The following is a 19,197-nucleotide window of genomic DNA, read 5'->3' as shown; positions in this document are numbered from 1 at the left end:
CCTGGGTTGGAGTGGGTGGGTCTGCCTTGGGGCCCCACACTTGGATGTGATGCTGCATTGTTGGGCGACCCATTGTTGTTTCCATGGTGTTGCAGGTGAGTTGGGGGCTGGCCATGATGAGTATGGTGGTGCATATGGTGAGGGTGAGAGTGATGGTGATTGTTGTTGCCAGGTCCAACGGAGTGATTGTTGTTGTTATTGTTGGGAATAATCATTCCACCATTCTTACTTGGAGGGGGGCCGCTGTTGCCTGGGTTACTAGTGGGATTGTTACGATCCCACATGTTGACTGTCTTGTTGTAGGCACTGGGATCCCCCCAGGTAGATGTTCCATCGTCAATCTCCATCTTCCTACGAATGGAGGGAGGAGAGGGCTCTTCCCAGCCAGTAGGCTCCATACCTTGGTCTTGTTTGCTGACATTACCCCAGCTAGAGTTGTTCTGCTTCACAGAACTGGGACCTCCCCAAGAACCAATACTTCCACCTCCTCCACTACCAGTGCTGCTGCTGCTGCTGCTTTCTTGTGGCTTGGAGGAGCCCCAGCCACCCTGCACTGGTCCATTGGCACGTGAGGTCTCCCCCCAGCTGCTATTACTCACAGCAGGAGTTTTGCCCCAGCCTCCTCCATTTGCTCCTCGAGGACTTTCCTTCCATCCACCATTTCCTCCGTTACTTCCTTCTCCTTCCCACATGCTGCTAGAGGAACCATTATTCTTGATGTCTGGCTCTCCCCATTCCCCTGTGGTGGAGCCATTAGAACCACCATTATTGTTGCCCCACTTATGGGCATTTTTGGGGCCTTCTCCCCAGCTAGTAGGCTGGTTTTTCACTAGGCCATTGTCCCAGCTGGATGACTTGTCCTCTGATCCCCAGGATGAGGTACCCCCATTCTTGGGACCACTGGAAGGCAAAGGATCTCCCCAGCCACTAGTAGTGCCATTCGGAGCTTTACTGAGTGACTGTGGGGGGTCACCCCATCCTGATCCTGTCTGGACTGGCTGAGATGCTGGAGCTCCCCACCCAGAAGATGAAGATCCTTCACTGTCACTTTTCCCTCCAGATCCAGGCCTCTGAGCAATGGTAGGAGTTATGGTGCCATTGGTAGATGAGGGTCCACCATTGGAGCTGGAGGCTCCTATGGTGTCTGAGCTGCTACTGCTCTTTCCATCATCAGAGTTTGCTTCTTCCATCTCCCATACAGTGTTCTGTCGGACGGGGGTCTGTCCCCAACCTGTGTTACTCAGGACTCTAGGGTCAAGGTCTTGCCGTGGTAGCAAAGGGGCAAATTCCATGCTGGAGGATCTGTCTCTACGCTGGGATCGACCTTCACTGCTGTCTCCGCTGTCCTCACTTGCTGGGGCTGTTCCAAGCTGCTGGCCCCAAGAGCTCAGTTGCTGGTCTTGGCCTGAGCCAGAACTACCAGCATCTATGTTGTCCCAACCTTTAGTTGCTTCTCCACCGCCAGAGGATTTTCCCCAATCACCCCAGCCACCACTTCCACTACTCCCACCACCACTGCCTTGGCGACCCCAAGCAGAGAGGCCTCCAGATGTTGTTGAGTCCCAGCTGGAGTCCTTGGGGGAGTCAGCTGCCTTGGTTTCTCCACTACCCCATACAGAGCTGCCGGTTGTATCCCCATTGAGCTGGGATGACTCAGTGGGTGACTGGCCTCCCCAACCAGTTAAACCATGGATAGGGCTCATAGGCTCCTGAGCTTGTTGTTGTTTAGTGTGGTTTGGTCCATCAGTGTTAAGGTTAACAGGCTCTATATTGAAGGACAAGTTTGTGTTGGTTGAAGGGTGCTGTTGCTCATTTTCTGTAGCACTCATCATGCCAACCCAACTTCCCCCACCGTTATCAGCACCTCCCATGTTCCCATTTCCTAAATTTCCATTGCCATTTATGCCTGGTGGAAGGGATGAAGAGCTGGACACCCCACTGGTACCACCTCCAACACTCTCATGGCCCAGAACAGGCCAGGCTGAAGGGTTGGCATTTGGGTTGAGATTCAAGTTAAAATTGGAAGAGCCCCAGTTATTGGGTGCTCCAACTCTGCCACTATTCATACCATCTTGTTTACCATCTGAAACCCAGCCTCTATTACCTACTAATGCGTTGGTTGATCCAGGTCCTGTCATCATGTTATTGTTAGCTTTGAGAGAGGGGTAGTGGGCCTGCTGGCCTGCTGCGCCTGTGGCCATACTCACAAAACTACTCCTACTGGTAGTAGTGACAGCACTGGTGTCTAGGTTAGAGCTGGTGGAGCCCGAGGGGCATTCTGGTGTTACAGGGTTGCAGGGGTCACTACTGCGGCTGATGGAGGGCCAAGCTTCTGTATCACTCTTGTCAATAATCACTTTGTCCCAGCTGTTGGCACTTGATGGGCTGTCAACTGGTACAGAGGCTCCCCAATAAGAGATCTCATACTGGGCACCAGGGCCACACTGGAGGGATATGTCTAAAGAGAAAAAAAAAAAAAAGGGGGGGGGGGGGGTAAGAGATTAAACAAAGGAGACAGATAGAGAGGAGTAAAAGTACAGGGAGGACAAGGAGGAGGGGAGAAAGAAAAGAAATTCATAAGTTTAGAGTAAGGAGAATCATGTAATGCAAGTTCACAACCAGGCTACAGTTAGCTTCCTGAACCAATTTTATCTTCTTGGTTAGTTAACGCTAGCTATCAGACTTGGCAGGATGAGATGGTCAGGCTTGCATGTTTCAGGATTTAAAACATAATCAGAATGCACAGCCAAGCGTGCTTCTTGTCATATCAGCTTCAGGATATCCATATATCCTTGCTCTGGTGCAGTCAGCCAAACAGAAACACTGAGATGGAGCCTTTGCTTTCTTTTTACATCGTTCTTTCCTTCTCTTTTTCTCCCCAGTTTTTACTTAACTTCCATTTCTTAAACAGAGGTTACTGATTTACTCCCTTTTCACTCTCTAAAGTCATTTATTTATTATTATCCCATCTCTCACCTATGTCCTATTATACTCATGTCTCCCTCCTCCATTTTTCCCCCCACCACTTTCTTCACCCTGTCCCTCTCTCCCTTCTGCACTCCTCCAACACCCGGCAGCGAGAGACCCATCCGTCTCCATCGTGGCTTCACTGGCTGGGACTGTGAAGGGAAGCCCAAGTGGAACGCCGTTCATTTATTGGAATGAAACCAGGACAGAGTCTCATCCATCACTCCTTACGCTTTACTGGGCCTACTCCTCCTTCAACTGCACTGCAATAAGAAACCACATAACAGTTCCTCCAAGCTTGTGTGAATAAGTGTGTGTCTATTTGCTTCTCACTACCTGCATATACATAATACTGCACATGCGATTCTGTATATCTAGGAATTATCTGTATGACAAAACTGAAAATGAGGGATTGTCCATAGATTTTGTCCTTCTACTTATGATCTATGATCTACAAATCCCTCACCAAGCTACCAAATCGCAGCTTTTTACAACTCTGATCAAGATGGAATCACGCACAAGCAGATTCGTTAGGCACAAAAGCAGCCACCATCAAATGGTGAACTAATAATAGACTGGGTTGATGCTGCAAAGGGATAATCAATCTGTGGGAGGCAGCTAATCAATAATCTTATTAATGTTAGTGGGTGAGAGCAGAGAGGCTATTGATCCAGCATCCAAACACTCTAACCAATAGGGTAGCTTCAGGCAAATGGCAGAAAAGCTAATGAGAAGTAGGAGCTACGAATATCACCATTGCGCAGACCAACTAACCTTATTAATAATTGATAATAATAAACATTTGTACATGAAAACTAGACATCGGAGTTTGTTTTTGCTAAAGTCCACACTAAATGTAATGTGTTTCTAAAGTAAAACTGTATAGCTTAAGATAGAACCTTAAGACAGGAAAGAAGATCCTATCAAATTGTTGCCATCCTAACAAGACGTTACACAGCACAAGATATAGAAGGAAAAGTCCATTTATTTGAGGTGTGAAGACAAAGACACATATTCTGGCAGATGTATGACTTTTAGATACTTTGAACGTGCCACAGAGGCTGTGAATTACATTTTCACTTATCTCCACTTCCCAGGCAGCCTTATCGTTCAGGGTCATCAGACTGATGACACACACATGCACACCAACATTAATCTACAGTCAGTTTGCAATCAGCTGAAAACAGAAATAACTAATGAAACATCACAACAAAAGTAATCCCCATATTTGCTGTAAGTGTACTTTTCTTTTTACGTTCATTTAAAAGATGCTGGAAAAAAAGCCATGTGTGCCTATCATCAGAAAGTTTTTAAATTACACTTGCCATGGGTTTTCTGACTTCTGACAACAGCTTGGTATTAGGGGTGGGCGGTGTGAACGGTATACGGTAGAAATGATATAAATTTGGCCAACGGTAGCGCATGTTGATGGTGTCATCAAGCTGCACCTATTTTGGTCGACAGCATTGCAGTGGCTGCAAACAACATCATCTGCAAATTATGCTGGGCGACAGTAATAGCAGAGACAAAGCACTTTTGGAATATAGGGAAAGCCAAAAACTGCGCTTCCGTAACATTGATTCATTGCTGAATGAATCAATGTTATCAATCAATTCATGCTGAATTCCCTAACAACTGCTCTATTCCCATGTTGTTGCAGTATATTAATGACTAACCTCGTATTGTGGATGGATTATCTCAGTTGTTCTCCTGACTGAAGTTTGGTCCGTTTACAGCATCCTGCCATGCAATTGCATTGGTCCCTAACCACCAGAAACCCTCACGTTAACTTTTATTGAGTGAAAAAAAAGTTAGCGGCCATCCTTCAACTTCACTGTGCTAATGTTATGCTAATGTAGCTGTTATGCTAACGTAGCTGTTTTGCTAGCGATCACGTAGCACATCATTATATACCAGCTAGCCCAACTCCAGTAACCCTACAAACATCACTGCTGTTTAGTTTTCTGTCTTCATTAATGTTGGAATTGGTAGCAGAGCAGTACGTTTTAATTTTTTTCAGAAATCTCTCAGTCAGAACATGCTATATCATATTTAGGTAACTAGCAAAACTAGCGAGCTAACTTCCTGCTAACTTCTAACTCCGTTAAATGTAATAAATTCGATTTTCATGGATGCCTAGATGTTAAACTTAATTGTTACACTTGGTAAAGCAGAAATGCTGATCATTTTATTAAAGATGAAATAATTTAGACAGTTTTAACTCTCAGTGATGCCGCAGTGATCGTGTGACTTTGGGACCTGAACCAGACGGAGTTTAGGAACCAGATTACTCCGCAAGGCTCCTGACTACGGCAGCCATAATGCTCCGACAATCCATCAAGCTGTGCGCCTTCGTAGCTTACCAAAGTCATACTAAAACATTTTTGACAGATTTTTGAGTGGCGTGAACCACATAAAATCAGTTTGAGGTCAGTAAGCACAACCAGAATTCGTACATAAGGCACACTGTCGATTTTTGAGAAAATTAAAGGATTTTAAATGTCCCTATAGTGTGTAAAATACTTAATACAGAAGAAAAGAATATATCGCGATATATATCATATTACCGCACATGCTTCAAATTATACAGTGATATGGATTTTAGGCCATATCGCCCAGCCCAACTTGATATAAGAAAAAAGTTTGGGGTCAAAACTCAGAAACTGGTAGTGAGAGCTACACCAGCTTACAAAAACATAACATTAATAATAATAACTTTATTTGTATAGGACTTTTCAAAACCCAGAGCTACTGAGCAGAACTGAGTTTAGCTTACTGATGCAGCCCTCCACAACATACTCAGTTTCTCTTCTGGCCCCTTAGGAAAGTTTATTGTGCACTCCTAGTTTAAACTGATGTAGACTGCAAAAGTAATTGGCCTTATATTAAATTGTTCAAAACAACTTTTTACTACTACCGTAGTCAGTAGGAAAACAAATCCTGATCAGAAAAGCCCACTGATTTACTGTTTTCTCTTTGTCCAACTGTACGTGGTCGATTTCCAAGCAAATAGGAGCACTACTTTATCACTCTGTGGACCCTATCCAAGAAGCTCAGGGGAGGGCAGTCAAAGTAAAACTATTTTGTTCAGTCAGTTCCTTACCACCCAGCATATCTTCCTCCTTCATTCGCACAATTTGAAAATAAAAGATTACTTGACTAATGTAAACTCTGCAAAGCAGTCCTCCTTTATCACACTCAACACCTTTGTCACAGAGGAAATGTACAAAGCTAATTTTGAACAAGCCCCCCCAAACCACACACATAAAAAAATATGAAAGAAAAGGTGACTCTCATGCACATGATAAAAGAAAGGAGGTCAGAGAGCGAGAGAATGGAAAAATACCTGAGGAGAAGTATAGCAGCCTTAGTCTTAAGAGTGCTTACACAGATCCACGCAAGAATAAGAAACAGCAGACATCATCTTAGTACATCTGCAACAGGTTAGTCAGTGAAGCAAAAAAAAAAAAAAAATCCTTTCGCAGAGGCAGCACATGTGGACATCTACCTCAACAAAACCGGACCATTATTAGCTCCACAAAAGGAGTGTTTACAACAGGATTACAGGGTTGCATTACACTGCAAAGGTTTTAATGTTGGTGCATCTTTGCCAACATGTACGAGTGGACTAATGCAAAACAGCCTTCCTTTCTTTTCACCTTAATGTGCCTCCATTGTTCCCCTTTCAACTCCCTTTCCAGGCATTCCAGAAAAAGGTACTGCTGATTCTTGGCAAATCATTGATTTGCGGGAAGGGCATGAAAGCAAGCTGAATATGAAAAACAAAGGCAAGGGGAGAATTATTTCCATCTACCATTTGCAATCATATGTCAGTAATGTGTTGCTTTCATTCTGGTTGCAATTAGGAGGGCAGCCTATGATTATGCCTTGTGAATGAAAAGGGTCAAAAACGGAAAGGAAAAAAAAGTAGCATCTCTGTAGCTCTTCACGTTTCAAACGGACAGAAAGACAGCCTTTTTGTATGCGTGTATGTGGAGTCTAGCTTATTCTCACCTGCACTGAACTACAGAAATGGTGGACATCAGTTTAATAATAAAAACATCCTAATGTAGGTACACCGACAGTGCTTACTACAAAACACGGACAAGCAGCATCAACACTGCAGTGGAGCTGTGTGATACCAGCCGGAGTTGAAGCACAAATAAGCAAGAGGTGAATTCCTGCTAATGACACTAGCTGCCATCATGGAAATGGGCAATAAGCCAAGAATTAAATGCCTTTCTTCCCCATTTGAATGAAATAAAGGGCTGGGTGACAGAAAGAAAGAAGAAGAGTGCGGTAGAGAGAGATGGAAGACAGTCTGTGGGGGTGGGGAGAGGTCGGCACATACAGTGGTGAGGGAAAAGAAAGGGAGACAGCGAAAGAGAAAGCATGAACAGAATGAGAATAACTGTAGTGACAAAGTGATTCTTTTAGCTTGAGTGTGAGCAACAGAGGCAGCTCGGCTTCTCGGTTAAAATTATGGGATGACATAAACCCAAAATCAAAGGAGGAGGGAACCTTTACTAGTCTTTTGTCACCATACTGACCCTCTCCATCTCTCTTTGAGGAGAACTTTACGCCCACTCACATAGAGGACGGCATGCACATGTTTTTCCGGAAACATAGAGAAAAAGAAAAACAGAGGGGACGGTCTCCGTGGGGTTTAAAAAGCTCATCATTCATGTCTGTTTACCTCTGCTGAGAGAAGAGAGAAAATAGAAGAGCGAGACCATAGTGACTTCTCTGGTTTCCCTGAGAGAGGCTGCATTAATGAAGCCACTAGGGGGTTCTCTCACTTGTGTGTGCCTATGTGTGTGTCACAGCTTGAGCATATGGACCAATCTATACCTCCGTGGCTTCTTTGGGGCCAAGTGATCTTTTCATTTGATTTTAAAAAACGTAGAAATAACAGATTTATTTTTTTGATGATGTCAGAAGAGGTAAACAACATTTTTATAAGATTATATCTAAAGAATGTAAAAATGCACAAGTGTTCTAAACGTGTTTTGTTTTTTAAATAAAGCAACACCAAACAGTTTACTTAAGATGTGTTCAAAATCTAAGCTAATTTACCTAAAAATCAAAGGAAGCATTATGAAAGGGTCAAGTGTTTTAAACCGCACCCAGCAGAGTGCCTTCTGGCTACGCGTGCTGTCTGGGTGACCGGCAAACAGCTGTTGGGCTACAGTTCCCACAGTCTTAAGAGACCCCATTCCAGCACCTGCTACTGGGGAGTCTGTCTGGCTGCTGGATGCTCCGGACTACTTAAATGGTCTCCAGTCAGCTGGAGAGATGGGAATGGTGGGTGTGACAGGGGGATGGAAATGGGACAGGGGGTCTCTGTCTGGTGGGACAATTGAATGGGTTGAGAAAAGACGCTGTGTGGGAGGGTGGTGTGTCGAGAGCAGACTGCATTTTAGACACTGGGGATGGGGTGCTTGGATAGCCTGTTGGAATCTCAAGCGTTACAGATTTACACAGAATTCATATAGATTCTACAATAATTAAATTTGACTTTCCAAGCCAAATGTGGAGTGATCAAAAATGTGTCAAAGAAATAAATTTAACATCTTTACAGTGTACTTCTACTAACTAAAACTACAGTGTGAGTACACTCCTCTTTAAAGTGTGAGGCAGATTGCAAGGGAGACGCATATCTGAGGGGACACAACTAGGTCAGACTAGAGTACTCTCTCTGCTGCACATTCATTATATCTATATACATGTGTTAGTGTTTGCATGTGTGCAACTACAAAAGTGAACCATCACATCACTGCCACCCTTAGGGCCTCAGTAACCTCACCAGAGGTCAGAAACACTGTCCTCGAAAACAAAATAGAAACACTGTCCTCGGAACAAAGTTCATCTGTAACTTGCAAAATGAAATGAAACTTTACCTCTATATTTGCAGACATTGTCTTTGAGATATAAGCATTTTGACTTTAAAAAAAAAAAGATGTATTTATGATCAGGAAAAACTTCATTAAATCTATCACAGTCCAGTATTAACTTGTAAATCCAGCAAACATACATTCGCTGGGTTTACATTTTTAGGTGAGAAGTTTTTCAGATTTTCTGCAGCAAAAGTCATGTTTGAAATGAAAGAAGCCACAGACTTAAATAATTGCTCTGCATTGTAGACTTAACTTCAGTGTCCAATCCCTAAGTTATGTATCGCAGACGCACTGCAACAACTGGTTACTGGCTTCAGGCTATTGGCAGTGCAGACAGGAAAGAACATGTTGTGGACTGGATGCCCTCAGGACAAGGACATGAGTGGAAAAGGAGGTGAAAACCCAGCCAATGGCTACTTCTGTCACAGGCTGTTGTACAGAGAGACTCCAGGGGAAACCAGAGGTAGGTAAAGGCCAATTAGGACAACAAGTGCTGGACTAGGACAATAATACAGCATTACAACGTAACACACTCAGCCAGGGCATCCTAACGTGTCCAGAGCTCAAAGAAGAAACATATGCTTTCAAATCTGAAGGTTCTGACTTAATGTTTCTCTTAAGAGAGTTACGCCTGCAGCTAAATTTTTTCTTGGCCCACAGCCAAAGAAACACTGCAGTAAATAGCTGTGCATAGAGAAAAAAACATTATTACCAATGTAATAAAAAAGAAATTTGTGCCGACAGATTGAATCTGTTGAATTTTTGCACCAATTTAATATATTTACTGAATTTAAAAAAATACAGTGATGCAGTTGCCTTGAATTTACTTCCTGTGAAAATTCTTTAGACAATATTAAAATGAATCCATTTTATATAGATTCTGTGTTTTTATATGATGTCATAATATTAGAATTATTTTTTGATCTTATTTTCTTTTTTTAAAATTAATTAGCTCTATTATTATATTTTTAAAAACAATACATTAAAAAATAAGTTAGAAAAAACTAATAACACTATTTGTGAAACAACATCAAATGGCTACATAGTGAAAAATAACATCCAAACATAGTAAATTGACTAAATAGACTGAAAAGCACAATTTCTGGCAAAGAGAGTGTCACTGGGTGGCTGCATAGGCTTAAAGCCTTTGTTTGATGCTGTGACTGGTGGCACAGACTTGACTACAACAACAGCAGCAGCAGCAGCAGAGCATAGAAAGACCAGCTGACTGTAATGCTGAGGACTGTAGCCTCCTGGCTAGCTAACCATACACCGCAGCAGCTGCAGATTTGTTTACTGAGTAATCCGTGTTCGCACAGCAAATTTAGAGACAATAATGAAAAGCAGCACAGAGCAGCATGATCAAAAGCTAGAGTGGAAAAAAAAGAGACAGGAGAAGAAGCTCAACAAAGATGCAAGCAGATGCTCGTGCTAGATCCTGCTCAAACAATGTGTGGTGTTCTACAGAGGTAGCCTCACATCTGTGTCTTCAAAGCTACGGCTTGTTACGTTGGAGGATGAGAAGTACCCTCACTTTTGCATCTGTGTACATTAAACAGATGGTTAAGATTCCTTTAATAAATAGAAGAAAAATAAAAAGTGACTGTATGAAAAATGCTCATGTCCAAAACCAGAGAAATATAGTTGTAATATTGATATAAATGGCCATGATTTAAGAACACGTGACTTGCTTACAAATACACACAAACCACTGTATAATGAGCCCCTCAAGGCAGGTTCAACATTAGTGAACTTCAGGGCCAACAAAGAGTTCGTTAAAAGCCTACCGCTGGTGATTTTAAAAACAGTGCACAAGGCTAAAACCACTTAACCAAGTTCTTCAAACACTAAAATATCCCAGATGGCCTTTGATTACAAAAAAAAAAGAAAGAAAAAAAGACATAATTGTCACCGTTATAAGTATCATTATTCACACTAATACACGTAGAAAACACAGACATGCTTTGAAAACATGCATCCAAGTACCAGAACCTCATTACTTCAGAATAGCCACAAAGGGAAATGGGGGAAAAAGCAGCAATCAACTAAAAAAGTCTGAGGCCCGTTTTAATATGGTCAGTCTACCCACAAAATTTTAGGTGGCGAGTCTTGTCATTACATTTGCTGACAGAGAAAGTGCAATTATAATCACTGTTTTTACTGTATTGCCAGTACTGCTTTTCTTATGAGTCTCTAAGAAGAAAAAAGGATGCAAAGTTTGAAATGAAGTTACATCTACAAATGCAAACATCTCTCTCTCATAATCCATCCCAAGATGGATAATGGTTCCTGAATGCTTTAGGAGGGTTTTTGTATATCATGTATATGTATTGTATTATTTAAACTCACTAAAATGCACATCTAACAAGGACAAAAGTCACAACATCACCCTAAAGCAACCACTAAAAAATATATATATTTATATGAGAAAGCCATTTGGCCGCAATGTTTTTTACTGGACTGACACAAACCTTGGTGGTGTTTGCTCGCAGTGGACGTGGTAGAGTTTGTGGTAGTGCTGCTGGTACTCGTAGAAGAAGAGTAAGATGCTGAGGGTGAAGAGGAGGAAGAGGAGCAAGAGGAGGAGAGAGTGAGAGTGCTGAGGGCTCCTGCTGGCAGTGGCTGGCCTCTCTTCAGTAGCTGCTTGTGCTCCTGCTGACGGAAGCGCGGGGGCACCTCTCTGGGTGGGTAGCGAGCACTGGCAGAGGACAACTGGCACTGTTGCTGAGGGGGAGTCTGAGTCAGGAGCTGGCTACTGCAGGAGGCGCGCTTGCCATTGCCAGAAGAAGAGGAGGAGGAGGAGAGGGGCAGCGTGGGGCTGGCGGGGTGGTGGGATGGGCCGGGACTGGGCTTAGTGGGAGCAGGCTCTGGCACTGGACAGATACAATACATGGGCACACAAGCATTCACACACAGAAAGACAGATGCAGGTAGCAAGGTATTAATGTCGGGGTTAAGTCACTATTAATACTACACAGAGCAGAAGATATTTATTTGTCTGGGCAGTACCAACACTGAAAAAGGCTGAAAATATAGAGCTATTCTTTTTTTATAAGAGAGCTGTCAACCTTTTTAACAGAGCCATATGTATAGCCCACAGCATGCCAGCACATTAAACTTGTCATCTTATCAAATTATATCCTAGCATATTTAATGGTCTTAACTACAATTAATGACACTTGAAGTCTGATGAAAAAAGCTTTAAAGACAGTTTACTAAAAATAGATGTTCATGCAGTTTCTGTAAATTCAGTGTATTTCATTTTATTTATGGTACTATCCAGGTAGTGAGCAATCTAACCTTTTCTCTGCACTTCTCCTGTGAACTATCACCTGAAGTTAACTGCCTCATGTAGCCTGTTGTTGAGCATATGTTACTGACCCAGTTGCAATCTATGAAAAGGTCAGATTTTTTCTGCTGAAAGAACACCAACACACAAACACGACGAGATACCTCCTTTTCTCCTAATTAAACTCGCCTCTCTATCTCTTCCTTTCCCAGCACAGACACGCACACTTACACACGTTTCCCTTCCCTGCTGGTTTGGCCTCAGTCTGAACCTTTCCCTGTGGTTACACTGACCAGCCAGCCATCTAATCGAGTGTTAGCCTGAAAGGTGTTATTATTAGTAGGACTTGGATAGTCAGCAACCAAACAGATTGGCTTTGCTAAAGTTTTCTCTACAGGGTGCTGTAAGATTACACACTTCTTTATCGTCATGGGAACTGAGCAGCTTGTTGGTGTGAGTCTGTGGCTGTAGCATGTATAAGTACTCTACCTCACAATTTCCTGCTGCACAGAAATATTTGCTTTCATACTGACATCAATAGCTTGTAACTCAATAGCTGCTGTGAATTACAGTTTTTTGGTCCAAGGGAAAATACATGATGAATAGTTGATGATGTTATTTTCTATAGTCCCTGGATAGACACAACCATTCTACACAACAGCTGAGACTGCCTTGACTCAAGGGAGTGGGAGAGGGACAGAAAGACAGTTCTTGTATTTGTAGAGGTAGGATGGCCAGTTTGTTCGAATGAAAAATAAATGGAATAGAAATTAATTAGTCCAAGCTGCAAATATCCTATTATCTGTATTTACTTACATTCTCTTTCTTTATTACTTAGTTAATTAAATTAGTTATGAATTTCTTATTCTTATCATTACTGGCTGCAAATGCCTATCTACTTAAAAATAATTGAGTGATCTCATCTTCTTATATTGCGACCAAGCTAAGAAAAACTTTACAATAATATTTGCATCCAAACATTTTCTTTTAACTATCCGGTGTACCTCCAAAATTTAGAATTTAACAGGAGGAAATAAAACAAAAAGAAAATTGCTCATTTTAGTTACATTAGGCCAGAGCTGTGGCCGCAACTCATTATCTGAGATCTATACTTGGCAACTAATGTTATATTTTTATATTCGTCAAAGAACAAACCCATGTGATTGATTTACTAACGGACAACACCCTGGCATGTCCCTTTAAAACTAAAAAATGTGCTGTGTCCTTCCCTACCTTTGCATTCTCTCTAGTCAGGGCACTGCTGGGGAATTCCCCAATATCACTCAGCTCTTTGCCCAAAGAGGGTCTCGTCCCTTGGTTGGACAGACTCTAGTAGTTGTTCTGCTACTGAGATTTGCTGTGAACTAGAAGGCCAGTGCTCCAACCAAAGCTCACTTTGGTGGCAGAGCAGAATAAGGCTTACCAGTTTGCAGGTGCAGTCTAACAAGGTGAAAATGGAGGTCATCCACAGAGGCGACTGCTTTTATTACTCAGTTACATGTCACTTAGCAAATAATATATTTGCAGAGAACCACTTAAGACCTACATTTTCAATATTTAAACATTATAAATGTAAATACACAAATAAACCTATAATAAAATATAATGCAATACGCTCACCTTATTGGGTGTGTTGACAATCATGTTTTTGCATTGGTAATTAATAAACATTTTCTATAGTGATAAAAAGATTCAAGGTCCTGTTTGCCAAAATACTACACGTGTGAATTGGTTGAATATGTTCAACTTCAATTTAAAATTAAATTAGATTCAATTTCAAATTTTACTCTGAGAGTCTGAGAGGGAAGAGCTCCAGTGGGGTGAGATGGTACTATAAGGTCACTCAGATAAGATGGGGTCAAACTGCCCACTGAGATCACCAAACGCTGGAAGGTTATTGCACTCTGACCATAGTTGCTTGCAGCTATATTTAGGGGTTCAGTCTCTCTGGTATGAGAGTCTAAACTACTCCTACAGCAGGCCTATACTGCAGTGGTAGTAATTAACCACACAGTGACATGCACACACCAGCCAACATTACCGCATAGGAGGTTAAAATAAATCAGAGTGCAGAGGTATTCGCTGTGGCTGCCAAAAGCTTGTCCAAAAGCACAGCTGAAAACAGAGGCCCTCTCAGGGTGCCTACCTGCTGAAACACACTAACAGCAGGGGAATTTGCATTGATCTGTATCAGAAAGAAATACAAATTACAACCACTCACTAATATATGTTTTTTTCCTGTAGAGAGTATTTTAAGTATTTGTATTATTTTTATTTGAAATCAAAACATAATGATCTTTAAAAAAATAAATTAAAAAAACATCCACTTCCCATACACAAAGAGTGTTATTCCACAGGCATACAAACGCACATTTAAGGTAAGAATTTTATATTTTGCATAGTATTTGACACATACAGGCAAAAAGACACTTTCATAGTTGTTTTCATCCAATTCAATTGAGTTTTTAGAAAGAGAGAAAGAGGGAGCCTGTGAGAGAGACAGGGATAAGAAGAACCTTCCCCCTTCCAGCAGTATGTGGTTGGCTGTTGGCTTGGAACTGCAGCTGGTGACGCACATCTGATTTAATTCAGCGCTGCCCGCCTGACATTGTCTCAGCCAATCGTACACCGGTATGGTGAATACACGCCGCCCTGCCCCCTTCCCTTTCTGTTCTACCCACTGTTTCCACCCGTTTCTCCCCTCATCTTCCCACCAGCAAGTTACTTCGTAGCCCCAGTGCTCACTCACTCTCTTGCCATTCCTTTTTTCCATGCCTCCTTGTCTTTCACTGCTCACTATGTTATTCTCCCTCAGGGCCTTTATCCATCTTGATCCCTCATCTCTAGCCTTTCTGTCTCTTTTCACCCATGCCTTGTTTCTGTCTTTTTTCCTTGCCATGTTCTTGTTTCCACTTCCTTATCCTTCCACTCCGAATCTCAACCTTTCATTCAACCTGCCTTTATACCTTCTTTCTTCTCTCTTTGGTCTTTCTTCAAACTCCAGCCCAAAGTTTCTACTATACATCTTTTGCTTCCAGTTCTCCACATTTCTGTTACAAAAAGGAAAATCTTTTTTTTTGTCTGATTAGCTACACACACACACACACACACACACACACACACACACACACACACACACTACAATACAATCTGTTTGTTGTGGTAGTAACAAGGGTACTTTAAGACAATAAATGTCTTTCACACATATACAATAACTATTAAACTTTTTTTTTTTTTTTTTTTTTTAAATCATGCTGTCAAAACTTCCTTGCAAGGAAGCTTAAAAAACATCTCTTCTATAACACTTCCAAACTGGATAATGTGTAACCACCCTCAGTGTAATCTGTATTTAATAAGTACATCAGAATTGAGAATGAGAATTAATGCTCTCCTGAGAGGGAAGTAATGTGCGCGTGTGTGTGTGTGTGTGTGTGTGTGTGTGTGTGTGTGTGTGTGTGTGTAGACAGACAAAAATGAGACCGCAAAAATGGCTGTCTGAGTGCGTAAGAGGTGAGAAAAATAGTACAGACACTGTTCCCCTCTACCCTGCACAAACATAAATACATTTAATGAGACACGTCTTTTATTTTGCTCAGAGAGATTCCTAATCCATGATGGATGGTTAAGTGCTTTTGAAGAGGTGGGGGGGGGGGGGGGGGGGGGGGGGGGTTTACAGAAAAAGAGAGCCAAGGAGAAAAAAATAAAATAAGAGGTGTGTGTGTGTGGAAGGTGGAGGGGGTCCCTTGGATAAGTGTATAAGTATAAAAGATTAAAAGAGGAAAGTGAAGCATATGCTGGTTCACTGGGAATGGCAATGAAATTTACTGAATAAATTCATAATTTATAATTCACTGTTTATTAAGCTCTTCTAAAAGGTCCAGTATCTTTTCTTAGAGATTCTAACTCAGATTAAAAAAACAAAAAAGCAAAAGAAAACATTTTATAAATATTCACTCACAAGCAGGATTTAAAAGAATCTGAAGACATATTTACTGGGCATTTAAAATCAAACTACAACTTTTCGACAATATCTCGATAAGAAACTAATTTTTAAAACTGCAAGGAAAGACAAATGGACTATTGGAAATAACTGTTTTACTAGCAATTGTAAATACAAAACTATTTGAAACTTCAACTAGTGCTGTGAAAACCAAATTTAGGCTTTTATGATGTGGTGGTCTGGCCCTTAGTGCCTCTAACTGAACCTGAAAATGAGAGCCAATTAAGTAAGCATCTGTATCAAGTGCCCTGCAAATTCCATTAAACCCTCCAGCTCAAGGACTCTCTGCAACCTCGCACCAAAGTTTTAATTAAAGCCATTCTTTTCACTAAATGGTTAATTACACAATCAAAAGGATCAGTGGCTTAAGAATAGTCTGCAAAAAAAACATTAAAAAAAAACAAAAAACTTCAGCCGCAAACTGAAGTTTATAACAAAATCACATATAGAACTGAAAATCCACGAATGAAGCACAAAAAGAGGGTATCTGCTATTATAAAGAACTGATTTGCTCCTTGAGCTTAGTGCCAGGCAGTGCAGGTTCACAGATCTCTTCTATTGTCTGCTGAGCCACTTTATTATGCAGCCATGTTTATAGAGGGGGGAGGGACAGACGCAACGCACAGGCTTCTATGCCCTACACGGTGCCAAATTTCTCAATGTAACAACATCCAAGAAGCAGAAAAGGTAAAGAAAACCCCTGGAAGGTTACAAAGTGCATTACACACAATAACTTTTTACAAACTGTGTTCGACTGTGTGTGCTGCAGTGCTTCCTCTTTGCATATGTAAACAAGGCAAAGAAAGAAAGCATGTCTATACCCTAGCAAAAGTAGTGGAACACAGACTAAATTTGCAGGCAATATGTAAGCAGAGGCACTAATACCACAATCACCACATCAGAGTCAAGTCCCTCCCCAGAAATCTGATCAGGACTCCTTTCATTACACTGCTCTGTGCATTTCATCTACAATTCTCACAATTGGCACAATATTCTTGTTTACCTGGAGACGCCAGTTGCTGTAATTTGTTACTTTCTATAGCAAGTGTAATAAATGTCTAAATATAATCAACAAGCATTGTGAGTATAAAGCAGATGGCAATGTTCTGCAAAGAGACGTTGGTTCTACAAAGAAATTAGGTTTGGCTGTTTCGATGAGATGACTCTTCACTTACAGGCAAATGCATGTGCGTGGGTCCGATTTTGCACTCAAATGGTCAAGTGGGTGTGTCTATAGAGAGCCCCATCTGTCTGTATAAGAAAAGAAAAAAAAAAAAAAAAACCACACAGAGAGAGAGAAAATTCTCACCCCTCACCCATCCTATAAAAGGACCACTACTATAGAGACTGACAGTTGCCTAATGCACCTCCATGTGCCTGTTGTGACCCCTTCTCCCACCACGCCTCTTCTACACTCTCTCCATAATTAGTGCCGCCATATTCTGGCTGTGCCAGGTTCATCTCAGCCGTGTCTCACCTGCTTGTTAGTATTATGACAGAGTGGCCTCAAGAACCCCTTTTTGCTTTTTAACCCTAATACCAGCCAACTTCAAACGAGGTAAAAAGCCTTAACGAGATCGCACTACACCTCTCTCCGAGGTCAGTGCCTGAGTGCAACGATCGGCTGTGAATCCCTCTGGCTCTGATAGCTCCATAGTGTGATTCAAGGTTTGTAAACTTTTAAAGGCTGATACATAAATGAGGAACAAAGTCTGCCCCAGTTATAATGTTAGTGTTATTAGAGTCAAGGGAGCTCAATTTGAGTATCAGTTTAACAATCTGAGCAGAACTCATTGGGGGTCTACAAAAGAATGTTTTCATACATAGGTATTTTATGACTACAGGTCCCAGACATTATTGCCTTACATTTTATACAAAAGACCACTTACATGGGTGAAAAACAAGTCAATCCCCATAGACGTCTATGCCCAACTATCTAAACAATCAAGTACAGAACCCTTAATTATTAATTCTGCATACATGGGAGGCACCCATAAAGTCTTTGGATGAAGTATTGGCTGCTGAAGGTCAGTTTTAAGTCCGACTTAAAACTGGGCTTCCCAAACCTATGGGTCACGGTGATTATGGACATCATTGAACTTGAACTGTAAGTCAGCTACAAGTATAAATTGCCATATGGACAAGATCACCTTTTTGGGGGAGCAAGCTGCCATATGAGGGGGAGACCAGACAGTTTTACAACATTAAACAAACAAATTGGCATAGACCTCGCGCTTCAAAAACAGGCTTAAGTGTCATTCATATCCTTCTCGATACATCCTATTAATCTGCCTGGTATTTGACATAAAGCAGCTCTCCGGTGGGGGAGAACAAGGTGATGGGGGAGGTATGTGAGGCTCTCTTGTCAGCAGCTTGTGAGTGATCATACAACATGAATACGGAGGGAGGAGAGCATTGTTTAAGTCTGAGCGTCCCCCTTGTTTTCCTTTATCGCTTCCCTTGGTCCATTCCTACATCCCTCACTTTCCCCTAACGCTTGACATTCATGTGGGGTGAGCACACAGGGGGTAAAGGAAAAACAATTATGCTTGGCAGTCATAAATCCACAGGACGTAATTCACAAGCTATTCACTATTAATTCATTCAGTGTTTAGAAATGTGTTTAACAGCGGAAAAAAAGCAGCCCAAATGTTAAAGTAAATTAGCCTCTAATTAGATTGCAATTCATGAAATTCCATTTGAGCTGTGTTGACGCAATTAATAGCATGTGAAATTGCGAATGAATCCAATGCGGTATTAAAAGGACACACTTGTGTTTATGTGTGTCTGTTGCCACTTTGAAAACATAATGCTGTTACCACCATGGTGACACCGTGTAAATATGTTTCTCCTCAGATGCGGTCGCTGGGACACGTAGAGGGTAATGAAACAGGCGGAAGTAACAGCATGGTCAAAGAGGAGAGTGAGGAACGAGGTACTGACAGACAGCACATTAAATTTCCAACCTTTCATCAGGGAAAAGCACACAAGCAGGAGAAACAGAGACTGCAGATTTTCTGATTATCGGAGAGTAGGAATGTAAG

General features: G+C 41.7%; 1 protein-coding gene across 4 annotated transcripts in view; it reads right to left on the bottom strand.

The window, feature by feature from the left end:
* The window catches only part of tnrc6c2 (trinucleotide repeat containing adaptor 6C2), a 152,851-nt gene that overhangs the window by 17,615 nt on the left and 116,039 nt on the right, over nucleotides 1-19,197 (bottom strand). For 3 of the 4 annotated variants that reach the window (XM_080879963.1, XM_080879962.1, XM_080879964.1), the window contains 2 exons: nucleotides 11,336-11,737; nucleotides 2-2,458 (listed from right to left, as the gene is read on the bottom strand). In XM_080879963.1, the coding sequence (XP_080736089.1) occupies nucleotides 2-2,458; nucleotides 11,336-11,737 (2,859 nt within the window). The remainder of the gene's footprint in view (nucleotide 1; nucleotides 2,459-11,335; nucleotides 11,738-19,197) is intronic. The other variant, XM_080879965.1, reaches the window with a different exon arrangement.

The sequence above is a fragment of the Rhamphochromis sp. 'chilingali' genome, assembly GCF_963969265.1.
Source record: "Rhamphochromis sp. 'chilingali' genome assembly, chromosome: 4".
Classification (NCBI taxonomy): domain Eukaryota; kingdom Metazoa; phylum Chordata; class Actinopteri; order Cichliformes; family Cichlidae; genus Rhamphochromis; species Rhamphochromis sp. 'chilingali'.
Note: the sequence above shows the minus strand (reverse complement) of the source record. Positions and strands in the feature narration are given on the sequence as shown.